Genomic DNA, 26,013 nt, shown 5'->3' with positions numbered 1-26,013 from the left:
AACCGATTGTACGGTCAGAGTCATCAAAGTAGGCACGGCGGCAGCGGCAACGCGAAAGTCGTAATCGGTGTACTGGCTCGGCGCGCGTAAGATAGTTAGTATCCATATTTTGCTGATTTTAGGGCGGATAAAAATGTATAAAAAAAATACTGATGATGCAGATAATGCTGTTAAACATTGTGCACCACGTTTTTTTTGCACTGCTTAAAATTCATCCCTGTATGAGTCATGACTCCTCCATGAGAAGAGGCCTATGCACTGGGCCTATGACTTGTAGTAGGACGATGAAATAGGCTGGTGGTGGGAAACGTGTAAAATGCCCAAAACCTGCCCAAAAGATGTTTTTTATTATACTGCTTATTATGCCGTATAGGCATCTAAAACTATCCATAATCATCTACAGACCTTTTTTAACCCCTTAAGCAAATAATATTCACAAAAATATCTTTTACGATTTTTTAATGGAACAACATCTGTGGATATCCAAATGCTGATAGTCAATTTTCGTCTTGCCCGGTTGTTCCAGTGACAACTGACATTACAGAAAAAGTGTCAGTCATTTTTCAATTTGTATAGGTATTCAAGGTTTAGGTTATAAATTGGATTAGATTAAAAACGTGGTATATTTCTGGCTTTTGCATCAGTGTATCCGGTGTTTACCTAATTTATTTGTAAAATCTCAATCTCAGTGGTCTGAAAGAACAGAAAACAGCAAACATGGATTGGGACTTGAAATACGGCGAATTAGCGAAGGATAAAGACTTCGTTAACAACTGCGAGAGCCTCAAGGAAAATTTAATGGAAGTACAAGAGGTACTGGACCAATTGTTACCCCTTAAAGAACACTACGATAAGATGACACTGCCCTCACAAATTGAACTCGATTTATTCTTGGCGTTCACCTTGAATTCACTTCATTGGATTCATTTGAGGATACAAGGCATCGACCCGACGAAACACCCGATCAAAGATGAACTCCAAAGAATAAAAGCTGTGATGCTGAAGTGGCAAGAAGTAAAAGATCGAGAAAAGAGGCCAGTTGTGGACGTAGAAGCTGCGAAGAGGTTTATCAAGAGCGGCCTGTATGATCCATATAAAGCTACAGCAAGACCACCTAATAAGAAGATCAAATTCTCTGATAATGATGAATGAATGCAATTCTATAATCCAAAATCATTTAAGACTGAAAATCAGGTTCCAAGAGAATATAAACATGAAGCTCTCCATATATCAATATTACACATCCACTCAGTCATTACTTCATCTCCACTCACCAGACATATCCACCAAGAAGTTCTTCAAATGAGTTCCAGTTCCACCTCCAATTAGTAGATAAGTATTTAGCTGTAATGTTATTCTAGATTGCCAATATGTTACTTGTGTTACATTGTAGGTATTTTGATTTAGTCATGATAACTACCTACCCTAAGCATTGTGTCAACACACTGACCAAATTGTTGTGTTATTTATAATAAATTAATTAATGATTTTCTTGCAATGTTGTGTAGCCTGTACTCACCAAACATTGAATCCTAAATTGGAAATGTAGGTATGTATTGTTTAAAAAATGTTGGTTTGAGAAAGTGCAGGGAGATCAGAGTAAAAAAAGGTTTTTTTCTGTCATTTGTGTGACCCATTTAAGGTATATTGTTTGTTAAATAAATTAAGAATAAAAAAAGGTAAAAGTTTAATTTAAAAAAAAACTAAAAAATATGTTTATTTAGTATTATAGCGTAGTAGCCTGGATCTCTGTGTATATTGTACTTGAGCAAGGCAGGCTAGTTTAAGATATTTCGTTCTCAAAATGTATTCTGCATGTTAGGTGAACTAGATTTTTGTATTCATAATTTTAAACATTCATGAAGATTTAAAAAAATCTGTTGAATGAGTGTATAAATGCCCTGTTTTAGTCATATTCTAAGATAAGCTGTTAAGATTTTTCCTAGCTCTTATTGAAATACTCATGTGTGTTTACTATCGAAATTCTTAGTACACAATCAATATGTATATACATGTACATAAGTTTTTGATAAATAAATACATTTTGTATCATAAATGGATTTTATTCAAACTATTAACATCCAGATCTTTATTTGTGAACACCTAAATAGGTCTGATAATAAAAATACATATAGTCGAGCTCTGAGTTTGTACGTACTTTCTAAGTATATCTTAGACTACAATGACTGTGTTTCGGATGGCACGTTAAACTGTCTTTGATCATCCTTGGCAGTTGTTACGGGTAAGTAGTCAGAAGCGAGTAAATCTGACACCAGTCTATCCAAGGGGTATTGGGTTGACCCGATAATTGGGTTGAGGACGTTAGATAGGCAGCCACTTCTTGTAAAACACTGGTATCGCATCCAAACTTAGACTGGAAGCCGACCCCAGTTGGTAAAAGGCTCGAGAGATGATGATAATATTAACATTTAGATATTGAAAATAGTCGAAATCAATTTGTAGGAATGTTTCAAAGATTGCTATAAAGATAGACAAAAGCTAAAATTCTTTTATTCAAAGAAGCCTGAAAATCTGCAGTTTTTAAAGGTCAGGTTTACAAAAGACAGCCCCAACACCACCCCCTTCACCACATCCGGTGTTTCTGCTGGGAAGAAAAATTGCGGAACAAACTTCCCAGCATCACAATTCTATTTGTATAGGTAATTATTTTGTTATAAACGCTTACATTAAATAAATAATTCCTCACAACTGTCTCCGTAGTTTACTAACTATACTACTAGGTCACATCTGGTAGCTTTCTACCTCTACATGTTTTAATCTGTGGCATTTATTTACATAAAAAAAAACACCCTGTCAACACAACACTCAACAGCTGTATCTATGGTCAACAGTGCTGTGAACAGCTGTGAAGCTAGCTTTTTATAGTAATCGTAAATCGTAATCCAGAGCAAAATAATAATAGCTGTGGCCACAGAGTACATTTTAATAAATAAAAGTAGAAATAATAAAAGCTGTAAAGGAACAGAAAGCTGCGAACATGGATTGGGACTTGAAATACGGCGAATTAGCGAAGGATAAAGACTTCGTTAACAACTGCGAGAGCCTCAAGGAGAATTTAATGGAAGTACAAGAGGTACTGGACCAATTGTTACCCCTTAAAGAACACTACGATAAGATGACACTGCCCTCACAAATTGAACTCGATTTATTCTTGGCGTTCACCTTGAATTCACTTCATTGGATTCATTTGAGAATACAAGGCATCGACCCGACGAAACACCCGATCAAAGATGAACTCCAAAGAATAAAAACTGTGATGCTGAAATGGCAAGAAGTAAAAGATCGAGAAAAGAGGCCAGTTGTGGACGTAGAAGCTGCAAAGAGGTTTATCAAGAGCGGGTTGTATGATCCATATAAAGCTACAGCAAGACCACCTAATAAGAAGATAAAATTCTCTGATAATGATGAATGAATGCAATTCTATAATCCAAAATCATTTAAGACTGAAAATCAGGTTCCATGAGAATATAAACATGAAACTCTCCATATAAGAATATTACACATCCACTCAGTCATTATTCATCCCCACTCACCAGACATATCCATCATGAAGATCTTCAAATGAGTTCCAGTTCCACCATCAATTAGTAGATAAGTATTTAGCTGTAATGTTATTCTAGATTGCCAATATGTTTCTAGTGTTACATTACCCACATTTTGATTTAGTATTTAGTCATAAAGTTGCCTACCCTAGTATGTAAGCATTGTGTGAATACACTGACCAAATTGTTGTGTTATTTAAGTTTACTAATAATTGGTTTTCTTGTACTGTTGTGTTGCCTGTACCAAAGCCAGGGGACACTCCCATGGTCCACGCAGGAAGTGGCTCATAGATAGCACGGGTAATTACAGGGGCGTTAAGGTATATTGTTTTGTTCTTAAATTAAGAATAAAAAAAGTTAAAAGTTGATTGAAAACAAAAATGAGTATAAAAAGTATTATAGCCTGAATCTTGGCGTGCACATGTCACTGGAAGATAACAAGACCTACAAGTATATAAATTTTCTAGAAAAATTATTAACTCTCTTAAGTTTCAAAACAAGAGTTAAATTGCATTACACACCCATATTTTCGCAAAATCGCTTTGCAAAATTTATTAACTTGCATATCTTACTATCTTCCAGTGACTCTATAGATTGAACTTCAGCCAGGCAGTCTAGTTCAAGCAAACTAGATATCTTTCATTTTGTTAGTTTAATTTTTAAACATACATGATGATTTTAAGAGATCTGTTAAATGAGTGTATAAATTCCCTGTTTTTAGTTGAGTACTATGTAAATAAGCTGTTAAGCTTTTTCCTAGCTCTTATTTAAATACTCAAGTCTTTAATTTTAAAATGAATGGTACACAACTAACAATTTATACTAACTATGTACATAAGTATTTAATAAATAAAAACATTTTGTATAAAAGAATTTTATTCAAACAATTAACATCCAGATATTCAAAATAGTCAAAGTCAAATTTAGGAATGTTGCAAAAATTATTAATTCTAATAGTAATTAATTATTGCAAGAAACAGCACATTTAAACATCAAGTTGAATTAAAAAAATGCAATAAGTAAATTTATTATATCTAGCTTTGCAATGGAATGGTTTACAAAAGGTAAGAAAACTTTGTTCTTGTGCTCACATCAAGATCAAATAATAAATATAGCAAGAAAAAAAAAAGAAACATAAGTTCAGTACATATTGCAAAACCAAATACAATTCACAAGCAACAATTATATTAAAATAAATATCCACCAGTCTTCTTGTACTTCTGTCCATTGAATAAATTAATAGATTCATAAAATATTTTATTATTAATAAATAACTCATTAATTCCTACTCATAATTATTATTACTTGATAAAACATGTATATTCAGTAAAAGATCATCCTGATAGATGGCACCAAATACATACATAAATGGAATGAATAAAATGTTGTCAATGAACAAAATTCAGGAGACATTTTTTTTATGTGGCAAGTTTATTTCTCAACCTGCAGTACAAGTCCAGCTGCAGAGATATTGTCTCCAGCACCAGCTGTGAGCTGAGCTTCAGTGCATATAAGTACAGGGGCCACACAGATATCAACCTTCTCACCATCCACCTCTTCGTCCCAACAAGATACTGGTTTTGTGGGCTCAAAGAACACCCTGCTGGTGTTATCATTGTCTGTGGTAGTTGAGAAACTGTCATCAAGCAACAGCTTAGTTTTATCCAAGAGAATGTCTTGGCTGTTACACACATATCTGTGAGCTGTCAATGATGCCTTTGCTGCGGCTGCCTCAGTTCTCTTCCAGTCAGAGTTTTTAACAGTCATTATTGCCTGATAAGCAAGAGTATGTACATGGATACGTGTTAACTTACGTTTGCTCTGGTATCGTTCGTTTTGACGTCTTATCAATAAAAAGGTTTTTCTCATTTGATCTAAGGCTGTTGCTACTCTTGGGTTGGAGTCAGCTACGATACTGACTTCACCATATTCTAGCACACTGTATAAATTTGTTAATTCTTGTTCATTCATTCCAACTGAGTCTACAAATGGCAATATTTTGGTAGTGAGGTGCTTCAGGAGCTCCAAGTCCACATAACTTGCCATTTCAAAGTGAGCCAGTGTAGTCAGTGGCTGTGATAGTATTTGTTTCTTAACTAAGTCCAGTCTCTCAGCTCTTAAGTCTGTAATCAATACAAACAAATGATTATTTTTATCTGCTTGTAAACAAGCATTAATTCCTATCTGACAATAAGATAACATGTTATTATAATCATAACATTAAAGTTGGCTGTATCTTTTTTCATTTAAACAGTTAAAGGGAAATATTATATAGGGTAGTGTATGACATACCTTTACCATCTCCAACTTTAAAAGGATAGTTATCCATCATCTGCAGTCCACTAATGACTAGTAAGTGAGGGCTGAAGCCCGGCAAGTGTTCATCAAACTTCTCCAGAGAGCTGAGGAGGGGGTTGTTCTCATCATTATGTACTATGTATCTATTTGCTCTGGGAGCCTTCAGGGTCCCAAACTCCTCATCAGCCTTGTACTCCAGAATCATATGCACATCATCTTTCACAACCTCATTGTCCTCTCCTCCAACAATCTGAATATCTTTAGGAATGTATTTCTTTAGTTTCTTGCTCATTTTGGCTGCAAACAGCACTTTCCACCCTTCGATGTAAAACCGTTTGGCCATAAGTGGGGCATTGCCTCCAATGGCCCATCTTGAGTCAGGCAGTTTTAAAGCCTGTTCTATGAGTTCATCATACAGCTTTCCATTGGATACAAAGCGCCTGAAATTGAGAACAAAAGTCTTGAGTATTAATGTGAAAAATGTTTATGGTTCTAAGAAGGTCAAGTAGAAAAAAAATTATAAGAAAATTAAACCTAATTATAGTAACTTTAGTGGCTATAATAGAGCAGTTATTACACATAAACATGTAGCCTTGTTTGCAATTCTTATCAATGCTAAGTGTACCAAATGTTAAACATACATTTTAATGGTCATTTAAATAACAGATAACTCACTCGGCAGCAGCGCCATGTTTGAAGAAATACGCAAAACTTTTGAGGAACTCCTCCTTATTCGAGATCTCATTGAAATGTTCAGGGCTTCCTTTCAGGTCTTTGTAGTTCAGTAACGAAGTGGCGTTGACGAACAGATCGTGACACGCGCCATAGCCAAGCGCGACTTTCGGCTGTCGTATGCCCGCGCCAACCTTGTTCTCACTCTCTAGGAATAGCAGATGCTCCTTCACAGGAGATAGCCTCACGTCACCTATGTCATTCTTGCGGTAATAAACAGCGTACAGCACGAAACAGAACGACAATATCGAACCAAACTTCACCGGAACACCAGCCATCGTACAAATATAATATATTTATGTATGTAACTTACTGATTGGAATGCATAAGTGATTAGTTTTATTGAGATCCACGTCACCTCATCGTTTTAGTACAGGCATTTATGTATTTAGTATGATTACCGATCTAAATAATTAATATAAAAGTTCGACCCCAGGATGACGTTGAAAGACAATGACAAATTATTGACACTTGGCCATCGATCGTATGACATTTGTGATGACAATGACAGCACAGAAAAAGCGATGATGTTGTGAAATTGTAAATCTGCAGGTTTTTAATTTTGTACCTTACGCATCATATCAAAAAATATAAATTCCTGTAAGTGAATGTGAATGTTGAATTGTGTTGTTGTGAATGATCGCTGGAATGCTTTTGTGGCATCTCCGAACGCCACTGCGCTGGCAACATTCAAAAAAACATAAGAGAGAGAATTTTGCGGTCGTTCAACGAAAACTCGGTAGAAATATTAAATCCCCGCTATTCTAATAACTTGTCTTTCGTTGATTATACAGTAAAAATATACAATTATCTTGATGTATGACTTTCATTGCAAAACCCAAATGAGAAGTGCAAAAACGAACCCTGAGTTCCTGCTGCAAGTTTTATATATTTCAGATTTATCCTTAGATAGATAGATAGATAGATATTCTTTATTAGGTACACCAATGTTACATTTTTGATCTTAAACTAGGTATTTAAAGTAGGTGACATAATGGGCGGTCTTATCGCTAAGAGCGATCTCTTCCAGACAACCTTAGGATGGATTGAGACGAGAAGGAAAAGATTATATATGGTATAATTTTATGGTGGCTTAGTTAGATTTTATTTACTTTGTTGTTTTCAGGATCGGGATGGGAAAGTAGAAAAAAAGCTTCTGGGCTATTTTACTAATGTAGGTAGGTAGGTAGGCGATTATATTATGTTCTGATATCAGCCATGGCTTGTGTGATTATACCATTTCATCCAAATCTGTTCAGCCATCGCTAATCCTTCTTTCAAAGTCAAAGTCAAATATTTTTTATTCATTTAGCTCTTTATATGCACTTATGAACGTCAAAAATTATAAATAGGTTTGATTCTTTAATTTGATAGTAATAAATGGAAGTGGGTTTATCACTTCTATTTATTACTATCAGCTAGAAATTAAAAAAGTTCAATCGTTTTCGCTAACCCTACGCCTTGCGACAGCGTGATGTGTCTCATAAAAGTCGTAGACAAGAATTTTGGTGGTCCCTCACACCCTGCTCCTAAGCCGAAAAATCTATTCGCTCCGAAAGTGGTTAATTGTTGATCTATCTATAACCAATTAATCAACCATAGCATACTAAAAAGAAGGTAAAAGACCGTCAAGTCCCAGTGCCGTTAACGGCCAATGTTTCGAGAAGCGAAGACAGATAGTGTAAATTGGAAAAGCCTGTTCGCGTTCACGCACAGGTATTGTTGAAGACCGACAAAATACTTTCTGCAAACAAATCACCGATGGAAACCGCGATAAGGCTCACTCCTCGCGTAACTCTCGGAGAAGTTGGTGCGTCCGTAACATCAATATTGTTTTAACATTTGGCTATCTACAGGTATGTAAGTAGGTACTTCATTAAGGAGTACGCGATCCTCGGACTCCGATATCTTGCGAATGCTTTCGAAAGCCAAAAAACATGCCGTATAAGGCACAACCGGTCGCGTCGCTCTCCTAAAATGGAAGCATGTATGATGTTAAGAGCTTTAGGCGTAAATTGTCTGTGTCACGGTGTATCGTAATTAATTTTAACAAAGTTCAAGTGTTGCAATTTATTTTTATCTGTTGGAGCTACTTGACCTTTTGGCCTACCTACTTTTCCAAGTTTGTCGCTCTGTAACTGGGTGAAATTAAAATTCGTATAAATATTTAATGGCTCCCGTTATTATTACAGAGTCATACTGCTGGCCCTTGCTTTAATTCAAGTGGCTTGCAATTGAATACAAATTCTAAAATGTTTTTCTTATAGCAATTTTATATATTAAAGTCTTTAGAATTAATAAAACGTATCGAAACGATTTCTCAGTATTTTAACTAAAACGAACGATGAGCAACCTAATGGCCTGAGTTAAGCGCCTGTGTAAATTATAATATCAAACTCTGCTATCTGATTTACAAATATGTATTCGTAGCCTCGTAGGCTCGTTTAATAAAGGTTGTTGCTGTACAGAAGCTGTATATAAACGAAATAAAGGGGACACTACGGTCAAAGCATTAATTTTTAGGTGATATTTAATGTTCACTATGTCATTAAAATGATAGCATAAAGCTTATGCATCGCCTTAAAAATACCTTAAAAGGAAAGATTTTATCATCGTTCTCTGTAATTTTAACATCTTAAAACAACAATAGACACTACTGCTACCATAAAGAGACATAAATATTTTTTTAAGGCACAAGTCAGGCTGAAAAAGTATAAAGGTTCCAAATAAGGTACAGTCACGTATTGTCGCCAAAATAACGCGGAGATGAAATCTGTGTGTGGTGTAACTGTCTGGCGCCGGTGGAGGTATGCTGCCACCTCTGATGGTATGAACTTAGGACAATTAGCCCCATAAAAATAGTAAAGAATTGTGAACAGACGAAAGCAAGTTTTGCATCTCGAATATGGGTTGTGACAACTAGTCGATCTGACCAGCACTATTGAGAGCTTATCGCTATTAAGTTGCCACACCCTTCACACATTCATTTCAGTCTATGAGTAATGCACTATCAGAAGCAATACCTATTGATATTTCCGACAAAGTCCACGAATTTTTATACTTACTCTTAGTAAATTGGCGAAGTTCATTGCATGTATGTTCGTAGGAGGCTCGCCAGTATCGGGTCGTATGATTCATGTCTCTGAGGTCAGGATTACCAGTTCGAGAGAAATGAATGACTTGCCGTCGTATTTCAAGCGATTACGTCTGCCTACTGTTTATTATTAACAATATTATTTCAATTTACATTTTATACGCAATCTTTTTATAGAAAATGTGACTCTTCAATTGCAAATAGTAATTACGGATGAAAAATATATAGAGCAGGTTGACAACGGAAAATAAATGACACTGGCAATTTATTCATAGTTTTCTAGGATTTTGGATGATGCACGTTTTTGTTATTTTCATATGTGCGTGGTAAAGGTGCATTTATTTTACACTAGTTAATGGCCTTGGCCTACAAGCTGCAGTGTTTTTTTTTTATAAATAAGTATACCTATTATCTAAAAAAATCTCAATTACATGAAAAGCGGCTGACCGCAGCACGCGCTGCCTACGAGTAAATGGTTGCACCTAAGTTCAGCTCAGCAATTGATTAAAAATATACGCAGATAGGTACTACATAGACATAGATTCATAGCATCTCTAGATAAGGTGTCCAGTAATTAGGACGGACAAAATTTAATTCTAGCGAGGCACGTTTATCGATATCCATTCCATAACATTTGGACACTGAAGGCGACGTTCAAACTGCTATTAAATCAAATCTATTCGGAGAAATAAACAGGTAAGTAACTACTAAGATCATTCTATTTATTTAGTTTCTCACTAACCACACATTTTCATGTTACCTCTATCTACATATACTAATATTATAAAGAGGAAAACTTTGTTTGTTTGTTTGTAATAGATAAACTCAAAAACTACTGGACCGATTTTAAATATTCTTTCACCATTAGGAAGCTATATTATCTGCGAATAACATAGGCTATATTTTATCTCGGTGCGGGCAGTAGCTCCCACGGGGCGCGGGTGGAACCGCGGGAAAACGGCTAGTGATGAATAAAAGGGATATTATAAATTGCATATCAAATAAATAATCGCCTATCAATTAATACTCATCATTTATATTCTTTTTTACATCAAATAACTTAGTTCACTACAAATAAACTAAATGTTTAACAACACTCAAACTGCAGATAATTCGAAATTATACATCAATATGACATTGCTTTTTTTATTATAATGCAATACACTTAAATTTATTCTTGTACAAAAATACTACATACATAGCATTAATACTGACTGCACAGCAAATTTTCCATATTTCATAGCAAAATAACTATCCCAGTCGCATATTAACCAGTAAGTACAACAAAACCTGTTCATCATATTTGTCTTAATTTTCAAGAAGCCATGCTCGACAAATTAAATGATTATTATAACAAAAAAATCCTGTCACATTGCATTATTTCTAAAAACAGAACAAATTAACTGAAAAAGGTTCGCGGCTTCGCGCGCTTTTTCGTCACTGGAGTGCAGAGTGGCGCGAGTGAGTAAGATAGAGTTCAATTAAAAATATTGTATTAAAATTGAAGCTAGTAACGAAAACAAATCGCTGCAAAACCGACTCCACGTAGTCTTGTCTGCCCTACCCTAGAGTGCAATTCAAAACCGCGTAGGCGCGGAGGGCGAGGCGGCCTGCGAGCTGAGGAGCAAGTAATTTTAACGCTCGCCAACGCGGTTGAGGCTGGCCGGCTCGGCCGGCCAGTAAGCCAAGCTGCGGTGGTGAGCGTGAAAATCATCTGCGACGATAAGCTCGCATTTGACCGCCGGAGCCACGAAGCGCCGGAGCCGTGACAGAAGTGATGCTTGCTGCATGTTGCATGCTTACTTCCATGTTGCATGCCTGGTTACATGCTGCATGCCTGCTTTCATGCTTCAGGCTTGTTTGCATGCTTCTTACAGGAAAATAAAAATTCCAAAACTATGCCAAAAGATGATTCTGACTATAAACATTCTGAAATATGATATTATAGTAGTAGCCTTTTAATGACTACTTATATGAAATGTGTGCCAAAAGGAAATACTGACAATGACTGACAATGCACCAGCCCTATTTTTTTAAAGAACTATAGTATGTATATGCAAGCATATCATCGGACTTGCGATCCGACTCAAGTACGTGGCGCCAGCTGCAGAAGCTAAAAATGTTGCCTATTATTATTAGGGCAAAAAAGGAAACGTGTACGCCCCGCGAAAGCAAGACGCGCTTTAATAATTCAATAAATTACAATTTTGTATTTAATTTTATATTATTTTGCTGGTCTCATTATGCCGTAATTAATAAATAATAAGATGACTGAGACAAATAAAATGCTGTTTCATTCTGAAAAACTGCTGTAAATAATATAAAAATAGAAGCTATATTTAAAAGAAAAAGAGTTAACATGTATAATGTGCATTAAGATTATTAGCTGTGCATTGATGAAAAAGCTTTTGCTTTAGGAAAAATCGCTGTACGCTGCGAAAATAAATTGTAGTGTGTTTAGTGATATTTTGAGTTGAATATTTTGCTGTGCAATCAGTAATTTTGATGGGAATTCGGAATCTTATTGCATAGAAAAAGGATATTTTTTGATTTGCGTTTAAATACTACCCTGAATAAAATAGCCCGGCGAATTGAGAACCTCTTTTTGGGAAATCAGTTAATAATAATTAGGAAACATCTCATGCTGGAAGAGCTAACAGAGCAAACACTAGTTGGGCGGACACTTATTATTTTAGTTTTGTTCGAAATGGACACTAGCCAGCTTTCTTTAGGTATATAGGGTGGCATTCAAACATACACTCTTTTGCAAAAAAAGCGGGCACCTATGCAAAATCTTAGTTTTAAGGACTTTACGTGTATTTCAAAGGGGTTTAATGATTGTAGTATGTTTCTAGCATCAAAAGGGTTAGCCGAGCATGCGTGAGAGTGTATTCTAAATTTGAATTTTGTACAATTGCTAAGAAATTAGTTAAACCTTGTTTTGGACTAATTGCTCGCAGAAAGTTCGTCGGTGTTTTTAAAAGTTTATGAAGTGATTTTCAGAAAACTGATAATGCAGTTTTAATTAATGACTAATGTACCTTTTTGTTAGATCAAAACATTTTCGAAAAACTATGCGTGTTTGATAAAATTTTACCTGTTCTAAATGGGCTATACTGATGATTGTTGGCAATGTTAAGAGTTTCGGTATTTTAGTGTAAAGCGTTCTTCTGTTTAGATATTATACACACGTGTTTTAAAATATCGCTTTTTCATAATTAAACACTATTTAGAGGAGTATCAGTACATTGGGCTGCGACAAAACCAATTTAAAGTAAGCAGTGCCGATCACAACTCGTCTCCTTTCGGACTTTAACATTTTTAAAAATCTTGAAATTCTACAAAATACAGAAAATAGCGCATAGACTGTGAGCACGAGGTCTTAAGGTCTCGTAATCACTGATTTTCAAACAACCTCGTCTCTTGGGAAACTCCGTAGACCTCCAAAGATCTATGAGTCTGAGCGTTCAAATAGCGTGTTTTCATCCCACTGACATTTTATTAAATAAACTTGCCTGCACCGAGATTTCCTAGCATCTACAGCACTTTCCTGCTTAAATCATAACAATAATTGGCTTACTGCTCATTTCTTAAGAAACATACGTTTGGTCAATACTTTTGAATTCTTGACTCCCTTTCAGCGAAATCATCGTTTAGTTGCCCGATACCTATGGAGTTATAGAGAGCTTCAACGCGGCAATAATTAGACTTTTTAGATAGCTTAAATCCTCCTCATCATTTTTCATGTGGTTAATTTTAACATTTATCACAAAATTTGGTATTTTTTAATGTCAAAGTCCGATAGGAGACGAGTTGCGATCGGCACTGCTTACTTTAAATTGGTTTTGTCGCAGCCCAATGTACTGATACTCCTCTAAATAGTGTTTAATTATGAAAAAGCGATATTTTAAAACACGTGGGTATAATATCTAAACAGAAGAACGCTTTACACTAAAATACCGAAACTCTTAACATTGCCATCAATCATCAGTATAGCCCATTTAGAGCAGGTGAAAATTTTATCAAACACGCATAGTTTTTCAAAAATGTTTTGATCTAACAAAAAGGTACATTAATCATTAATTAAAACTGCATTATCAGTTTTCTGAAAATCACTTCATAAGCTTTTAAAAACACCGACGAACTTTCTGCGAGCAATTAGTCCAAAACAAGGTTTAACCAATTTCTTAGCAATTGTACAAAATTCAAATTTAGAATACACTCTCACGCATGCTTGGCTAACCCTTTTGATGCTAGAAACATACTACAATCATTAAACCCCTTTGAAATACACGTAAAGTCCTTAAAACTAAGATTTCGCGTAGGTGCCCGCTTTTTTTGCAAAAGAGTTTATAAACGTCACATTATACCTAAGTATGACTATCATACAACCAGGCCCGCCGCTAGCTGTTTGTTCGCCCGCGTGCAAAACTGATTATGCCGCCCTACGACTACATACGTTTTGACAAAAAATATACATATAACGGGAGCGGATCCAGGGGGTCCGGACCCCCCTCCCCTCCCCCGCCCATTCATATCCATCTTACGTGTCCAACAGAAAGAAATATGTACATGCACCGCTCTGATTGCAGAAAACCCACCTACTTTTGGATAAATAACTATTGCAATACATAACATACATTACACATAACTTTTTATTTACTTGAAATGTTCAGAGTAACCTAAGCAGTCTTGGGTTAGCCCATAAGCAAACTAAGCAATTGCTTAGGGCATCAATGCAGTGCAATCATTACCCAAGTGGCCCCTATGTATTGAAAGATTGTGATTAACTTAAACTAACGCACTTAAATATTTATAACAATGTTTAAAGTCAGTAAAATATGTTATTTGGTGGGTTTCCCGTTGAAAACTTATAAGGCACATTTCATATGTAAGACAGCGCGAGCGGAGCGAGCGCGAAAATTTTTAAGTCTAAGGACACAAAACAAATAAAACCACTGTAAATTAACAAAGCAAAGTCAAAAAGTAAGATATGCACAGAAGTGAAATGCAAAAGCCGCGAGCGAAGCGAGCGCGATTTTTTCCTTAGAGTTTTCATGAAGTAAACATATTATCATAAAAAGCCATAGCGGACGTGCGCGAAAAATGTTTTTTTGGAATTGAATGCCTCTACAATTAAACAAAGACAAAATGCGATATCTGTCATGGAGCCGCAAGCGCAGCGAGCGCGCATTTTTTTGGGGATGCAAAGGGTGAAACAGTCAAAATTGATAGGAGACGACAAAAACTAGGGCGGCTTTTTCTGAAATTTTATTGGTTTAATTTTGCCGCCCCCTAAATAGCATTTGGCCCACGCTATATTGATCTTAAATCGTTTTTAAGAATCATTAATTTTGAAAATGACCTTTCAACAGATGTACCTAGCTGAAACCGGCAGTGTAAGTAATATTCTTAGCGCTGTTGCTGTGTTCGGAAATATTGAAATCAAATCATTAGTAAAAAGATATTGTATTTTTTAAATATTACGTGATAACTCGATAGATTTGCCGCCCCCTAGGATGTGCCGCCCGCGTGCTGTGCACGCGCTGCACGCCCGCTTACGGCGGGCCTGCATACAACAGGAGACCAATAATTTGTCAAGGATCTACAAAACCTTGTAATTATATCACATTATACCAGCTTCAAAACTGACAAAGATCTAAACAATATCTAGAAGTGAGTTAGCCCCGAGTTAAATGCAAATAGTATGAGATTTCTAGGTGTGATACCAAAGCGGAGTAATTTCGTCTCTCTATATGGTTGTAAGTGTTGACAGGCCAGTCATTTAAAACTGAATGTTAATCAAGTGTTGATACATAGTTGGGTGCATTTATTGACTAGATTATTCTCAAGTTACTAACGATTAGTGTCATTTCACACTATGGCGCTTGGGCCTAATTACTGGTGATTTTTTTACTTTTAATGGTTCCAAGATTTACATTAGGTAAGTCTTCTAAGGGCCGCGGGTTCCAAATTTGATTGAATTTTGAAGATTTGCATCTTTAAAAAGTCGAGACTATAAAGACATACTATTTTTTTTAGGTTCAAGAAATTCATATTTGGTTTCTCAACGTCCTAATAGCGAATAATTGACGAGAAATCGAGAAGTCACGTGAAGCTTAATATGCAAATATAAAAATAATGTTAAGTGCTTCATGCCTTTATGGTAGCTGAAAAAACCACAAACTGTTTTAAAACTAAGAAGATAATAGACATTATTGGTTCAGCTCTGTGGTTTTACGTTATCTGCATTGAGCGATGCGTGAAATTTTTTAGTCAGATTATCTCTTTTATCTATCTACACTTAATTAAATCGCTGAATAAATAATGAGTATGATTCTTGCGATTGAGGTAAAGTTTTTGTCCTAATAAAGATCCTTGCACTAGGTTCCGCCTACGTCTTCACCTATGCTCATACGTTTATTTGTAATTGTTTCAGTTTGACGAATTTTGTAAACCCTTTAAAATAAACTCAAACTTTAACCGCATCTTAGAAATTATACAGGCAGATATTTTTTTAACCTGCGCATTATATCTAACACGTTTGTTAATAATGTAGTGTGATAATTTTATTCATAGTTTTGTAATCCAATACCTAATCGTGTCTGCATGTGACAATGCACTTCTCTGTTAGGGGCAATGCACTAAAAAAAGCGTTCGTAGACCAAAGCTAAGCTGCACTTTTTAATATTAGTGTGGCTTACCTACGAAATGACGTAAGTAGAGTAGGTACCTACATAGCAAGTTATGAAATGGGAATGAGAAATGAAATGGGAGTTTCGACTCCAGGATTCGAAAGACTTAGGTACTGTGGCTCTAGAATACGAAAAGCTCTAGAAGAAACTTGGGGGAGTTTTAGTCAAAAAGTCTTTTTGCCCATTCTGCTCCACGAGAAGCCTAGAGTAGGGCTGCCATCTCAAATTTCACCAAATCCGGACTAACCTTAAAAAAACCCGGACATTTGGCGTTAATCGCATATTTTCCCCGGACGAAGCCGAAAAAAAAAAACAAAACAAGACCCAATTTTTTACCCATTTACTATTACCATATACTTAAATTCCATAAGGTGCTTCCTAACATGAAAAGTGTCCGGACACTTCTTGAAACCCCGCCCGGACGGACCCCGGACGGCCTCCAATCGAGGACAAATCCGGGGAAACCCGGACGGATGGCAGCCCTAGCCTAGAGAAGCGTGATTTCTTAAGTAGCAAGCAGAAGCTACCAAAGTATATATATCATGTATGTAGATCTTAGTAACCTTCGTACTATAAGTGTCTGTGAGAATATTTCTGGCAGTAAGGTTTACCTACCTATTGGCTAGATGCGCTTCATTGTATTGTAAGCTCCCAATTACCATGGTGAAGGACAATTATTATTGCAAAAATGCTGTCAACCATTGAGAAATTGCGAATGCAATATTTAGGTAAGCATTAAAACTTAATAAGTAATTACTGTAGATCCGACTTCAGAATCACATAAGTGTAATTACCGATTGTTAGCAAACGTTTCCGGACTCGATCATCAAGCCATTAAATCGATACACTACAATCGATTATCCTCAGAAGATCGTAAGATAGTAAGCTGCCAGTCACAATATCCACGTGAATTAGATCAAATTGAACCGCGTAGTCGGCAGTCAGCTAATTGGCGACGAACGACTAACAGGCGCCTCTTTGCTCTGGAAATACGACAAAAATGCCGTTAATTTTATGAACGCTTTTAAATTAAAGCTTGAGGTTTAGATATGTATCTACTATTAAATAAAGCAACACGTTGGTTATTCTGAAGGTTCAATACATTTTGCTTGTTTTCAAGAAACCACTGGAAAGACGCTATTAAGTTTTCAGAATAGGTATAAACTTAAATGGACTTTTCTTAAGAATTAATATAGAGACCAGAAAGTGTGTATGTATTAATGAAATTGTTTTCAAATAATTTCAGCAGCGTTCAGTGTAAGTATTTAGGTATGTTTTCTTAATTAGATAAATATCCAACACATTACCTATACAGCTTAAAGGTACCTAAAGTAAAACAAGAATTAATGAACTAATTTACCAAGATCATAGACCGTGAAGAAATTGCTTTACAACGAGATGAATTAAACATATTTTTAAACTTAGCCTTTTTATTTGTTATTATACAATAATTTATATCCATTATTGTTATTTTAATTTCTTGAATAGGTTTGAAAATATAACACACCATGTGAGGAGTGGTGTGGAGTTTATTTTAATTAAAATGTTGCTGGCTGTACGCATGTGCGTTGATTTTTTTATTTTTATATCTTCATGTTCTTTTTTTTAAACTGCACTTGACAGCATGAAATTTAATTTTGTACCAGTCTCTTGTATTTGTTGAATAAGTTTTCACGTGTAGTTACGTACATAATATGCCTAACCCTAGCCGTAAAATTATAACCAAGAGCACACGGTGAAAAATCTTTGCACTCGAGTGCAACACGTAACTTTTCATCCCACCTCATCGAGGAAATGCAAAAAACAAAATGGCGCGCACATATGAGTATCAAATTAAATAGAAGTACGTATTAAAGTTCATTTATTTGAAAACGCAGTTTAAAAATGAAACGAGGTTAAAAATCTATGTAAAAACAATAATAAAAATTACTTAATTAATTGAATAATTATTTTAAGCAGTATTTTATTTATTTAATATGTATTTGTTTGAAAAGTCTTATCAAGATTGTCACAAATGGACTATTGCACACGATGTTCTAAATTCAAATCACTTTGCCGCTCTAGAGGATAAAAACGGCTTTTGCACTCAGATACCAAAGGATAAAACTACTCTTTCCGAGATGGTGGGATGAAAACGTTTTTTCCTACAGCTTTTGCCATTTTGATATACTAAGTTCTCTTATTTTTTCTTTAACACCTGTCTAGGAAAATCGTTCGCAGTAAAAAAAAACATGATAATTACCTAATTAAGATGGATGTAATGATTTAAAAACAGGGCAGCCGCCTTTATATTAACGAATAAAAAGTCAAACCTCATTTGAAGCTTCTAAGCCGTTGATTAGCAGCTATCAATGAGCTAATTGGGGCAATCAATCGCTCAGGACTTTCATCAATCAATAGACCCATAATTATTTAATTGGGATCAACTGTCGTAACGGATAGTCGGATAGACATGGGAATCAGGACGGAAATATGAAGAATTAGGGGATATAAACTGTAGCATCAACTGCCCAGACTTTTTCCAACTATGTTGGAGTCGGCTTCCAGTCTTACCGAATGCAATGACCACAGTATTCTACAAGGAGCGACTGCCTATCTGACCTCCTCAACCCAGTAACCCGAGCAATTCAACATGCCTAGGTAAGACTGGTTAGTCACCGTCTTCTGGCTACCCGTAAGGACTGTCAAAGATGTTCAATGACAACCGGGACCTACAGTTTATCCTTCGAAACTTAACTGGATTTTTTATAAAATATGAAACATCCACTGCTGATGTGTCTCCCAAGCTAGAGAGATTTGCCATGGTATGGGTGTTGGTAACTATATACATAACACTGCAATAAAATCATATTATGCAGTTATACATATGTGCATGTCAAGGCAATGCTGATCCGGTTTTAACTTCTAAACAAACGTTATTTTAATTGACTGTTGAATGGGTTTCTGAATACTAAAAGTACCTACTTTACCTACTAGGGTACCAACTTAAGCTTTTTCATGTTCGCAAATAAATCACAGCCTCGGGTGGCATTCCGAAGTAATTTGGTGTTGTTATTTACATGTTTTTGCCATAAATAATGTAGCCATTAATTGTATCATTACATAAGTAGTGAAATAAGGATTTACCTATTCTTCCAAGTAAACCGGTCCGCAAGGCATTCTTGTGACCTTTCCGAATTGACTGAAGTGAGGCTTTAGACTTCATTAAAAGTAGGTAGTATTAACTGACATATTTTTTTACTGAAATGTGCTATTTTACCTCTATACTAATTTATCCTTAATGACTGCATAATGCATTAGATAAGTATCTGGTTAAAAATACGAAAAATATAACGTGATTTTTTCTGTGTTATTATGTTTCCCCCCAATTTTTGAACAAGTTTATATTTTTTTATTGCTATCTTGCGGTTTCATGTTTTTTTTATTATCTGGGCCAATTAAAAAAGGACAAAGAATGGCTTATATCAGGTATTTGCTAATTACACTAGGTACACAATTAAGTTTACCTAGGCTTAATTTAAATTATAATACGTACTTATGTAGTATGCCTATCGTACTTGGCATCTCATAAACAGTAACTAGATATTAAATAGAATTCCGAAACACCTACTAATGTTAATTCTCGAATACCGATCCACTATAGTCCACAGCTATTACTGACTTTATCAATTAGTGTGACCACGCTCAATACTGTTAACTCAGGAAATGAAAAACTAAACGAACGCAATTAATGCAATATAGGAATCTGGTTAAAAACTATATGAATCAAATATATCATTAAAACTTGAGAAAATATGATAAATTACTAATAAAGTATGCTCTCGGTAGCTGGGTCTGTTTTTGTTGAGATTTTTTGAATTGTATCTAAGTCTGCAGAGAAAACTGACGTTTGGAGCGGCCATATTGGATTTGACCGTTGCAATTTGAACTTTATTTCGTTGTAATAGGTGTTAGGGAAGGTTTTGTTAGGCGTAATTATTTGTTCCGATCCCTCAGGTAATGACCAATTAGTGCAAACACTGGACTTATCTTCAATGAAGAGAGATTCTGTTACAGTGTTTTTTGTTCGGTGAACAAACTCATGAATGAAACGACGTGGAACGTTTCACAGACTAGTTCCAGTTGTTTTATTACTTAGTTAACTATGCTTGGGTACGTGCTTTATAATTCGGAAAACAAAGTACGGGCAGCATCTACCTAAACAAATTTTTTGTTAATAAGTCTAGACGGGTATTCCATCTTAATTTTTTCCACTTATTATGTACTTAACTACCTAAAAAGCAGTTTTTGAGAGTGAGTGCGATTTAAAGGGAGTTTCAATAATTTATGTTAATGTTACAAATCAAGTACAAGTCCGAGGAACATTTTATCCCAAATTGAACTAGATTCTTACTTGTTCTTCCTGCAAATTGCGTATTTACAGAATATACATGGCAAGTACGCAAGCGTGTGAAACTAGTCGCGAATAGATTGGAAATCACTTTTTATACAAAGTCTTCCGATGTATACAGCAGCAGTACGCAAATACTCGCATATATTTTGTAGTGGCCAAAGTAACTTGCTTTGTTCCATAATATACAGTGCTAGTCCGCATGCAAACTAATCGTGTATACACTGGAATAGGTGCGAAAAACTTTACGATTCCAATCTATTCGCGAGCAGTTGCATGCTGCCATTTTGATTAAAACACGACCTAGCATTTAATGTTAATTTAAATATTAATAATGCTCGTAAATTCAATTTTTTTTGTATATTTTTTAAATAAGTTGATTTTTTATGGGAAATATAAGTGCAGCCACAAAATTATTTATTGAACACATGATTAAGCTTCCAATTTTACAACATTATTTATACATTGTCATCTAATTTACTAACTCGGCCTCCTTTTTAGTATATTGCCATTTATAACCTTCAATTAAAAAACATTGTATTATAAAAATTGAAGTTAGTGACGAAAATGAATCGCTGCAAAACCGACTCCACGTAGTCTTGTAAATATATTTTATGGTGTCATTTAATATTATTTTAGAAGTTTACTGTTAGAATGCATGCTACAAATTTAGATGCTAAAAAATAACCATCATGCTGAGTTGTATTTAGAGTGGTTTACTTAGAAGATACTAGTGGCTAAGATAGTATTATTTAGATGCTCGTTAATTGTGGGTGACTTAGTAATTTAGAAGGCAACATACATTTTTGGGGGCGTATAATGATATCAAAAAGAAGCCTGTTTAATTAGCATTTTTAATAAACAAACTCAGATTCAAAAGCCTTTTTTATTTAATGCTTTACCTAATATTAATTTTGTATAGTTAAATTTGACCGTGTATAAATTGGAAAGATGCATGTGCACGTCTAAGCTACGAATTATACTCAAGCAGCAAAAATCGTGTATACTTTGAAATCACAAATTAAAAAACCGGCCAAGTGCGAGTCGGACTCGTGCACGAAGGGTTCCGTAAATTACAGTTAAATCAACCTATCTCAAAAACTATAAGAGATACTTTGATCAAACCAAAAATCGTTGAAAGAGTTAATTAGCATGCATCACCTCTATTTTTTTTAGAATTTTATACCCCGTAGTTATAAAAATAGAGGGGGGGGGACATACTTTTTACGACTTTGAGAGCTGATATCTCAAAAACCGTTCACTTTAAGAAAAATGTTTTTTAGAAAACTTTATATCATTTTAAAAGACCTTTCCATTGATACCCCACACGGGTATGTACATCGAAAAAAAAAATTTCATCCCTCAGTTACATGTATGGGGGGCCCCACCCCCAATTCTTTTTTTTACTATTTAGTGTCATATTTTTGTAGCGGTTCATACAACACATATTCCCATCAAATTTCATCACTGTAGTACTTATAGTTTCCGAGTAAATCGGCTGTGACAGACGGACAGACGGACAGACGGACAGACGGACAGACGGACATGACGAAACTATAAGGGTTCCGTTTTTGCCATTTTGGCTACGGAACCCTAAAAACAGCATTACAAAATATCAGCGAGCAGTTTCCTATGGATGCGTTTTGGCTATGTACACTTTGTAAATACGCCTGCAAATTGTCTCTAAACCCATTTACTATTGTTAATGTATGTATAGCAATGCTCTATTTTCTAGTGTATGGAAGTTATTTATGAACATGTAAATAATCTTATCTAATCTCTTGATAACTGATCTACAACACAATTAAAGATATTAGCAATCAATTATTAAAGTATCGCCTTCACGAAACATTTATATGTAATTGGATCCCATTCATTTGAATGAACGCGTACTATACCGTTCAATACTTGCCTTAAAATAGAATAACCACCTTTATTTTCTATGGCATAAACTTCAATTTTCATTAACAGTGGTCTCCGGCCGTTAATTTTAATGTAAACAGTCTCTTACCTAAGGTTGGGTCCAGTGGAATTAGCCAATCTATATTTTCCGCCAATTTTCATTATTGCAACCTTTATGTGGACGTGTTAAGGTTGAAAATGGCTTGGCGTACAGTTTTTGAGTTTGCCGTTAAAATTGTAGATTGTAGATCGGTTCCATCCTTTATATGGGAAATCTGCATCATTCTTATGCGCATGCGACTCGATGAAGTTCGGAGTTGAGTGTTGGGCACCTGAGTGAGTAATGATCAATGTAATGGCCTAATTGAACTGTTTATATACCTACATAAGTTTAAGTACTAAGCCCTAGGACTCAATGAACGAGGCTAAGTTCGAAATTGCTTGAGCACGATTGTTTGAAGAGATCTTATTACAATTTCTTGTTACTGCTGAAGTTCTTGTGATTGTGACCTCTTAATAATATTGTTTAATTTAAATATGGATCTATAATTTAATGGCCGGATAGTTGCAGCATAGTTCGTTACAGGAAAATATCGGAGGAATGCAAAAGTATTCAAAAACCTTTATTTTTACCTAATTCACTCAAGCAAGATCAGTCGGTTTGAATAATATGTATAAGTTACATATTGATAAGGTTAGGTGGACCCTCGAGGAGAAGACGAGGTAGAGACTTTCTTGTTAGGGGGTAACATGGATGCAGCGTAAGCAAAATGTCAGACTTTTACTGACTAAATATTAACTATGTTCCTGCTGGATCCCACAGCCAAATTGTATCTAGTTACCTGATGTGCCAATAATGATACACCGTCATATTAGTCAAACCTCCTTATAAGTACCTTGGCATTTAACGGATTAGTATTAAAAAAACTAACAAACCAACACAGGATGTTACGTAAAATATATAGCCATTTTGCATACAAAATCCATTCTCAATGTGACATTAAACTATGATGATGACGTCATAACGACTTTATCGACTAAATAATAAGCATTTCCGCTGTAGACAGAAATAGAATTATGCAAAACAAAAAAGTTAAGAAGAAGAAAATCAAGTTAAAGTGATAATCTGGTAAAATTCGGAGAAAAACTGCAATAAAACGAGAAAGTAGACAGGAATATTTGAACAGTAAAACGAGTAAGAAAATCTTGGGAAAACTCATTCGGGTGGTTATTTTTCATATACCTAATGTAAACCCACGTCAACTATTTTGCAATGGTTCCATATTTTTCTTTTGCAAATGAAAAACAGTGATATAAGACTACTTACAAAACATCGAAATTGATCATTTCTCCATTTACATAGCTTATTACTTTTTACGGTTTCCACGTGTGTATGCAGGTATAAGTTTGTATTTACTAAGAGGCTCGTTTATGCACGCACGAACACCATAATTAGTATGTCGCTACAACTTATGAATCCATCATTAGCTTTATCTCAGATCTATCTTGTTTATGTTTCAATCACAGTTTCCCGCGTACCACAGACAACATCTTTCCACGAGTACATTAATATGGCCGAATAACCTTTTATGGTAATACGAAGCTCCCGGCTGTCGTGACCAATACTGACTCATTATTTAAATGTTAGGCTACTGTTTAGCTTTTGATTTCATTTGTTATTTGTGTTATTGAGTCATTTGATTATATTCGACCTCTTTGGAGATTTTTGTTTTCATTTTCGTTTCAGGTCTTTTTTATCTTCATTTGAGGTCTTTAATTTATGGTTGCAGCCAGTCGCTTCTTTTTTTAAGAGGGCTATCACAAATTTTCGAGTTTTATACGAGTTTTGATGCGTCATTATGCTTTGGATATAGTCACAAAAAAAAAACAAAAATAAGATTAAGAAAGTTTGATCATTTATCTTGGGGCTGTTTTCAATAAATATTTTAATTTGTCCACGTACATCAGTAAAATCTTTGTCTCTGCAAAGGATGTTTCATAAAATGTTGCTTTTGGGAATCTTTTGATGCTTCAGTACTTCGAGGATATAGCAATTTAACCATTTATAAAAATGCTCAAGATACAACTATATCTTGTACTTGTGCTTGCTTACACCAATTTATTACAATTCATACAGTAATACACCAAAAATAATTCTATAAAACTGAGAGTTACTGACAATTTTCCGTACAAAACTATATTTTTTATCTATGAAAGTATAATCCAAATTCAAATAAAACATATTTAATAATTAAGGTGGTATTGTTATAAAGCTTGAAAAAAAAAATTGGTCTATTTAAAAGGAAAACAATATTTTAAAATAATTTTTGTTTGCAATGCAAACAAAAATCTTGTGACGCGCGGTGTTCAACTTTAGTCAGCGCCAGGCGCTTATCAAGGGAGGACGTATCGCTCGCTGTTGCGCCGCGCAAACGCGCCGGAGCTCGAAAAATATAGCGCAACCTGCGCAACGAACTCGTTTTGATACTAGTGAGTTTTTATTTTATTTATTAGTTATAATGATCTGATTGAAATGTAATATACACAAGTATTAACCCATGATATTGTAATGCGAAAATGTTATAGATTGGGTTCTCTTTTTTTGATGTTGGTTATATAGAAATATGTACGTAAATGTCATCGTCGTTAGTTTCGCTGTTGCATAATAATATTATTGGATATCTTTGATTCTTGCAGGATAATGAAAGCATATTTAATTCAGATTATCAGACTCAATCGGATACCAGTACAAATAATATGGTAAGTATTTTTTGTCACTCGCAACAGACATATTTGTTTTAATAAACTATTTACATTCCTAGTTTTTATTGTTGCAGGAAAATGAAGATACAATACATGGAAGACGAATTATAGATTTTAGTTATTTTTATAAATTAATTACTTATACCTAAAATTGATAAACATGGTGAATAGTTTGGTTGTCGATTAAATAATTTAAAAATTGTAAACGATTATTTGTTTATTGTAACTCAATCGAGCTATTCTAGGTTATAAAATTCATCGGTACAAATAATATTTCATAAACTATAAAACCAATAAACTATTTCGAAAATAAAAGTGGCAAAGTCTCAAGTTTGTTTGTGCCGCGTGGCGGTCCGCAGGTGTGCGTTGCGTATTTCACTAGACGCACACGCGCGCAAGTGCTGCCGGCTATCGTCTAATTTACCTAAACCTGAGCGATTCGATTTTGTAATAGCGCTCTTAAATTGTTTTATTTTTTTGTAGAACATTGATTTCTGCATATGACCTAATTTTGCTTTGAGTGTTTTTTATCATATTTTTTCTTTGTGGTAAGTAAATTGTGGTGTATGATTCGGA

At 35.0% G+C, this 26,013-nt stretch overlaps 2 protein-coding genes across 2 annotated transcripts; one reads left to right on the top strand and one right to left on the bottom strand.

Moving 5' to 3' along the window:
• Window positions 1-524: 524 nt before the first annotated feature.
• Window positions 525-2,056, top strand: LOC110372171 (nuclear nucleic acid-binding protein C1D). The gene has a single exon (XM_021328734.3). The coding sequence runs from the start codon at window positions 718-720 to the stop codon at window positions 1,150-1,152; it is 435 nt and encodes a 144-aa protein (XP_021184409.1). The 5' UTR covers window positions 525-717; the 3' UTR covers window positions 1,153-2,056.
• Window positions 2,057-4,421: 2,365 nt separating this feature from the next.
• Window positions 4,422-7,062, bottom strand: LOC110372149 (ADP-dependent glucokinase). Its single transcript, XM_021328711.3, has 3 exons — window positions 6,537-7,062; window positions 5,856-6,301; window positions 4,422-5,686 (listed from the first exon to the last, which is right to left on the bottom strand). The coding sequence occupies exons 1-3, from the start codon at window positions 6,869-6,871 to the stop codon at window positions 4,995-4,997; spliced, it is 1,473 nt and encodes a 490-aa protein (XP_021184386.3). The 5' UTR covers window positions 6,872-7,062; the 3' UTR covers window positions 4,422-4,994.
• Window positions 7,063-26,013: the final 18,951 nt, after the last annotated feature.

Source organism: Helicoverpa armigera, chromosome 16, assembly GCF_030705265.1.
Source record: "Helicoverpa armigera isolate CAAS_96S chromosome 16, ASM3070526v1, whole genome shotgun sequence".
NCBI classification, from domain to species: Eukaryota; Metazoa; Arthropoda; class Insecta; order Lepidoptera; family Noctuidae; genus Helicoverpa; species Helicoverpa armigera.
This window is presented reverse-complemented; position numbering and strand designations above follow the sequence as displayed.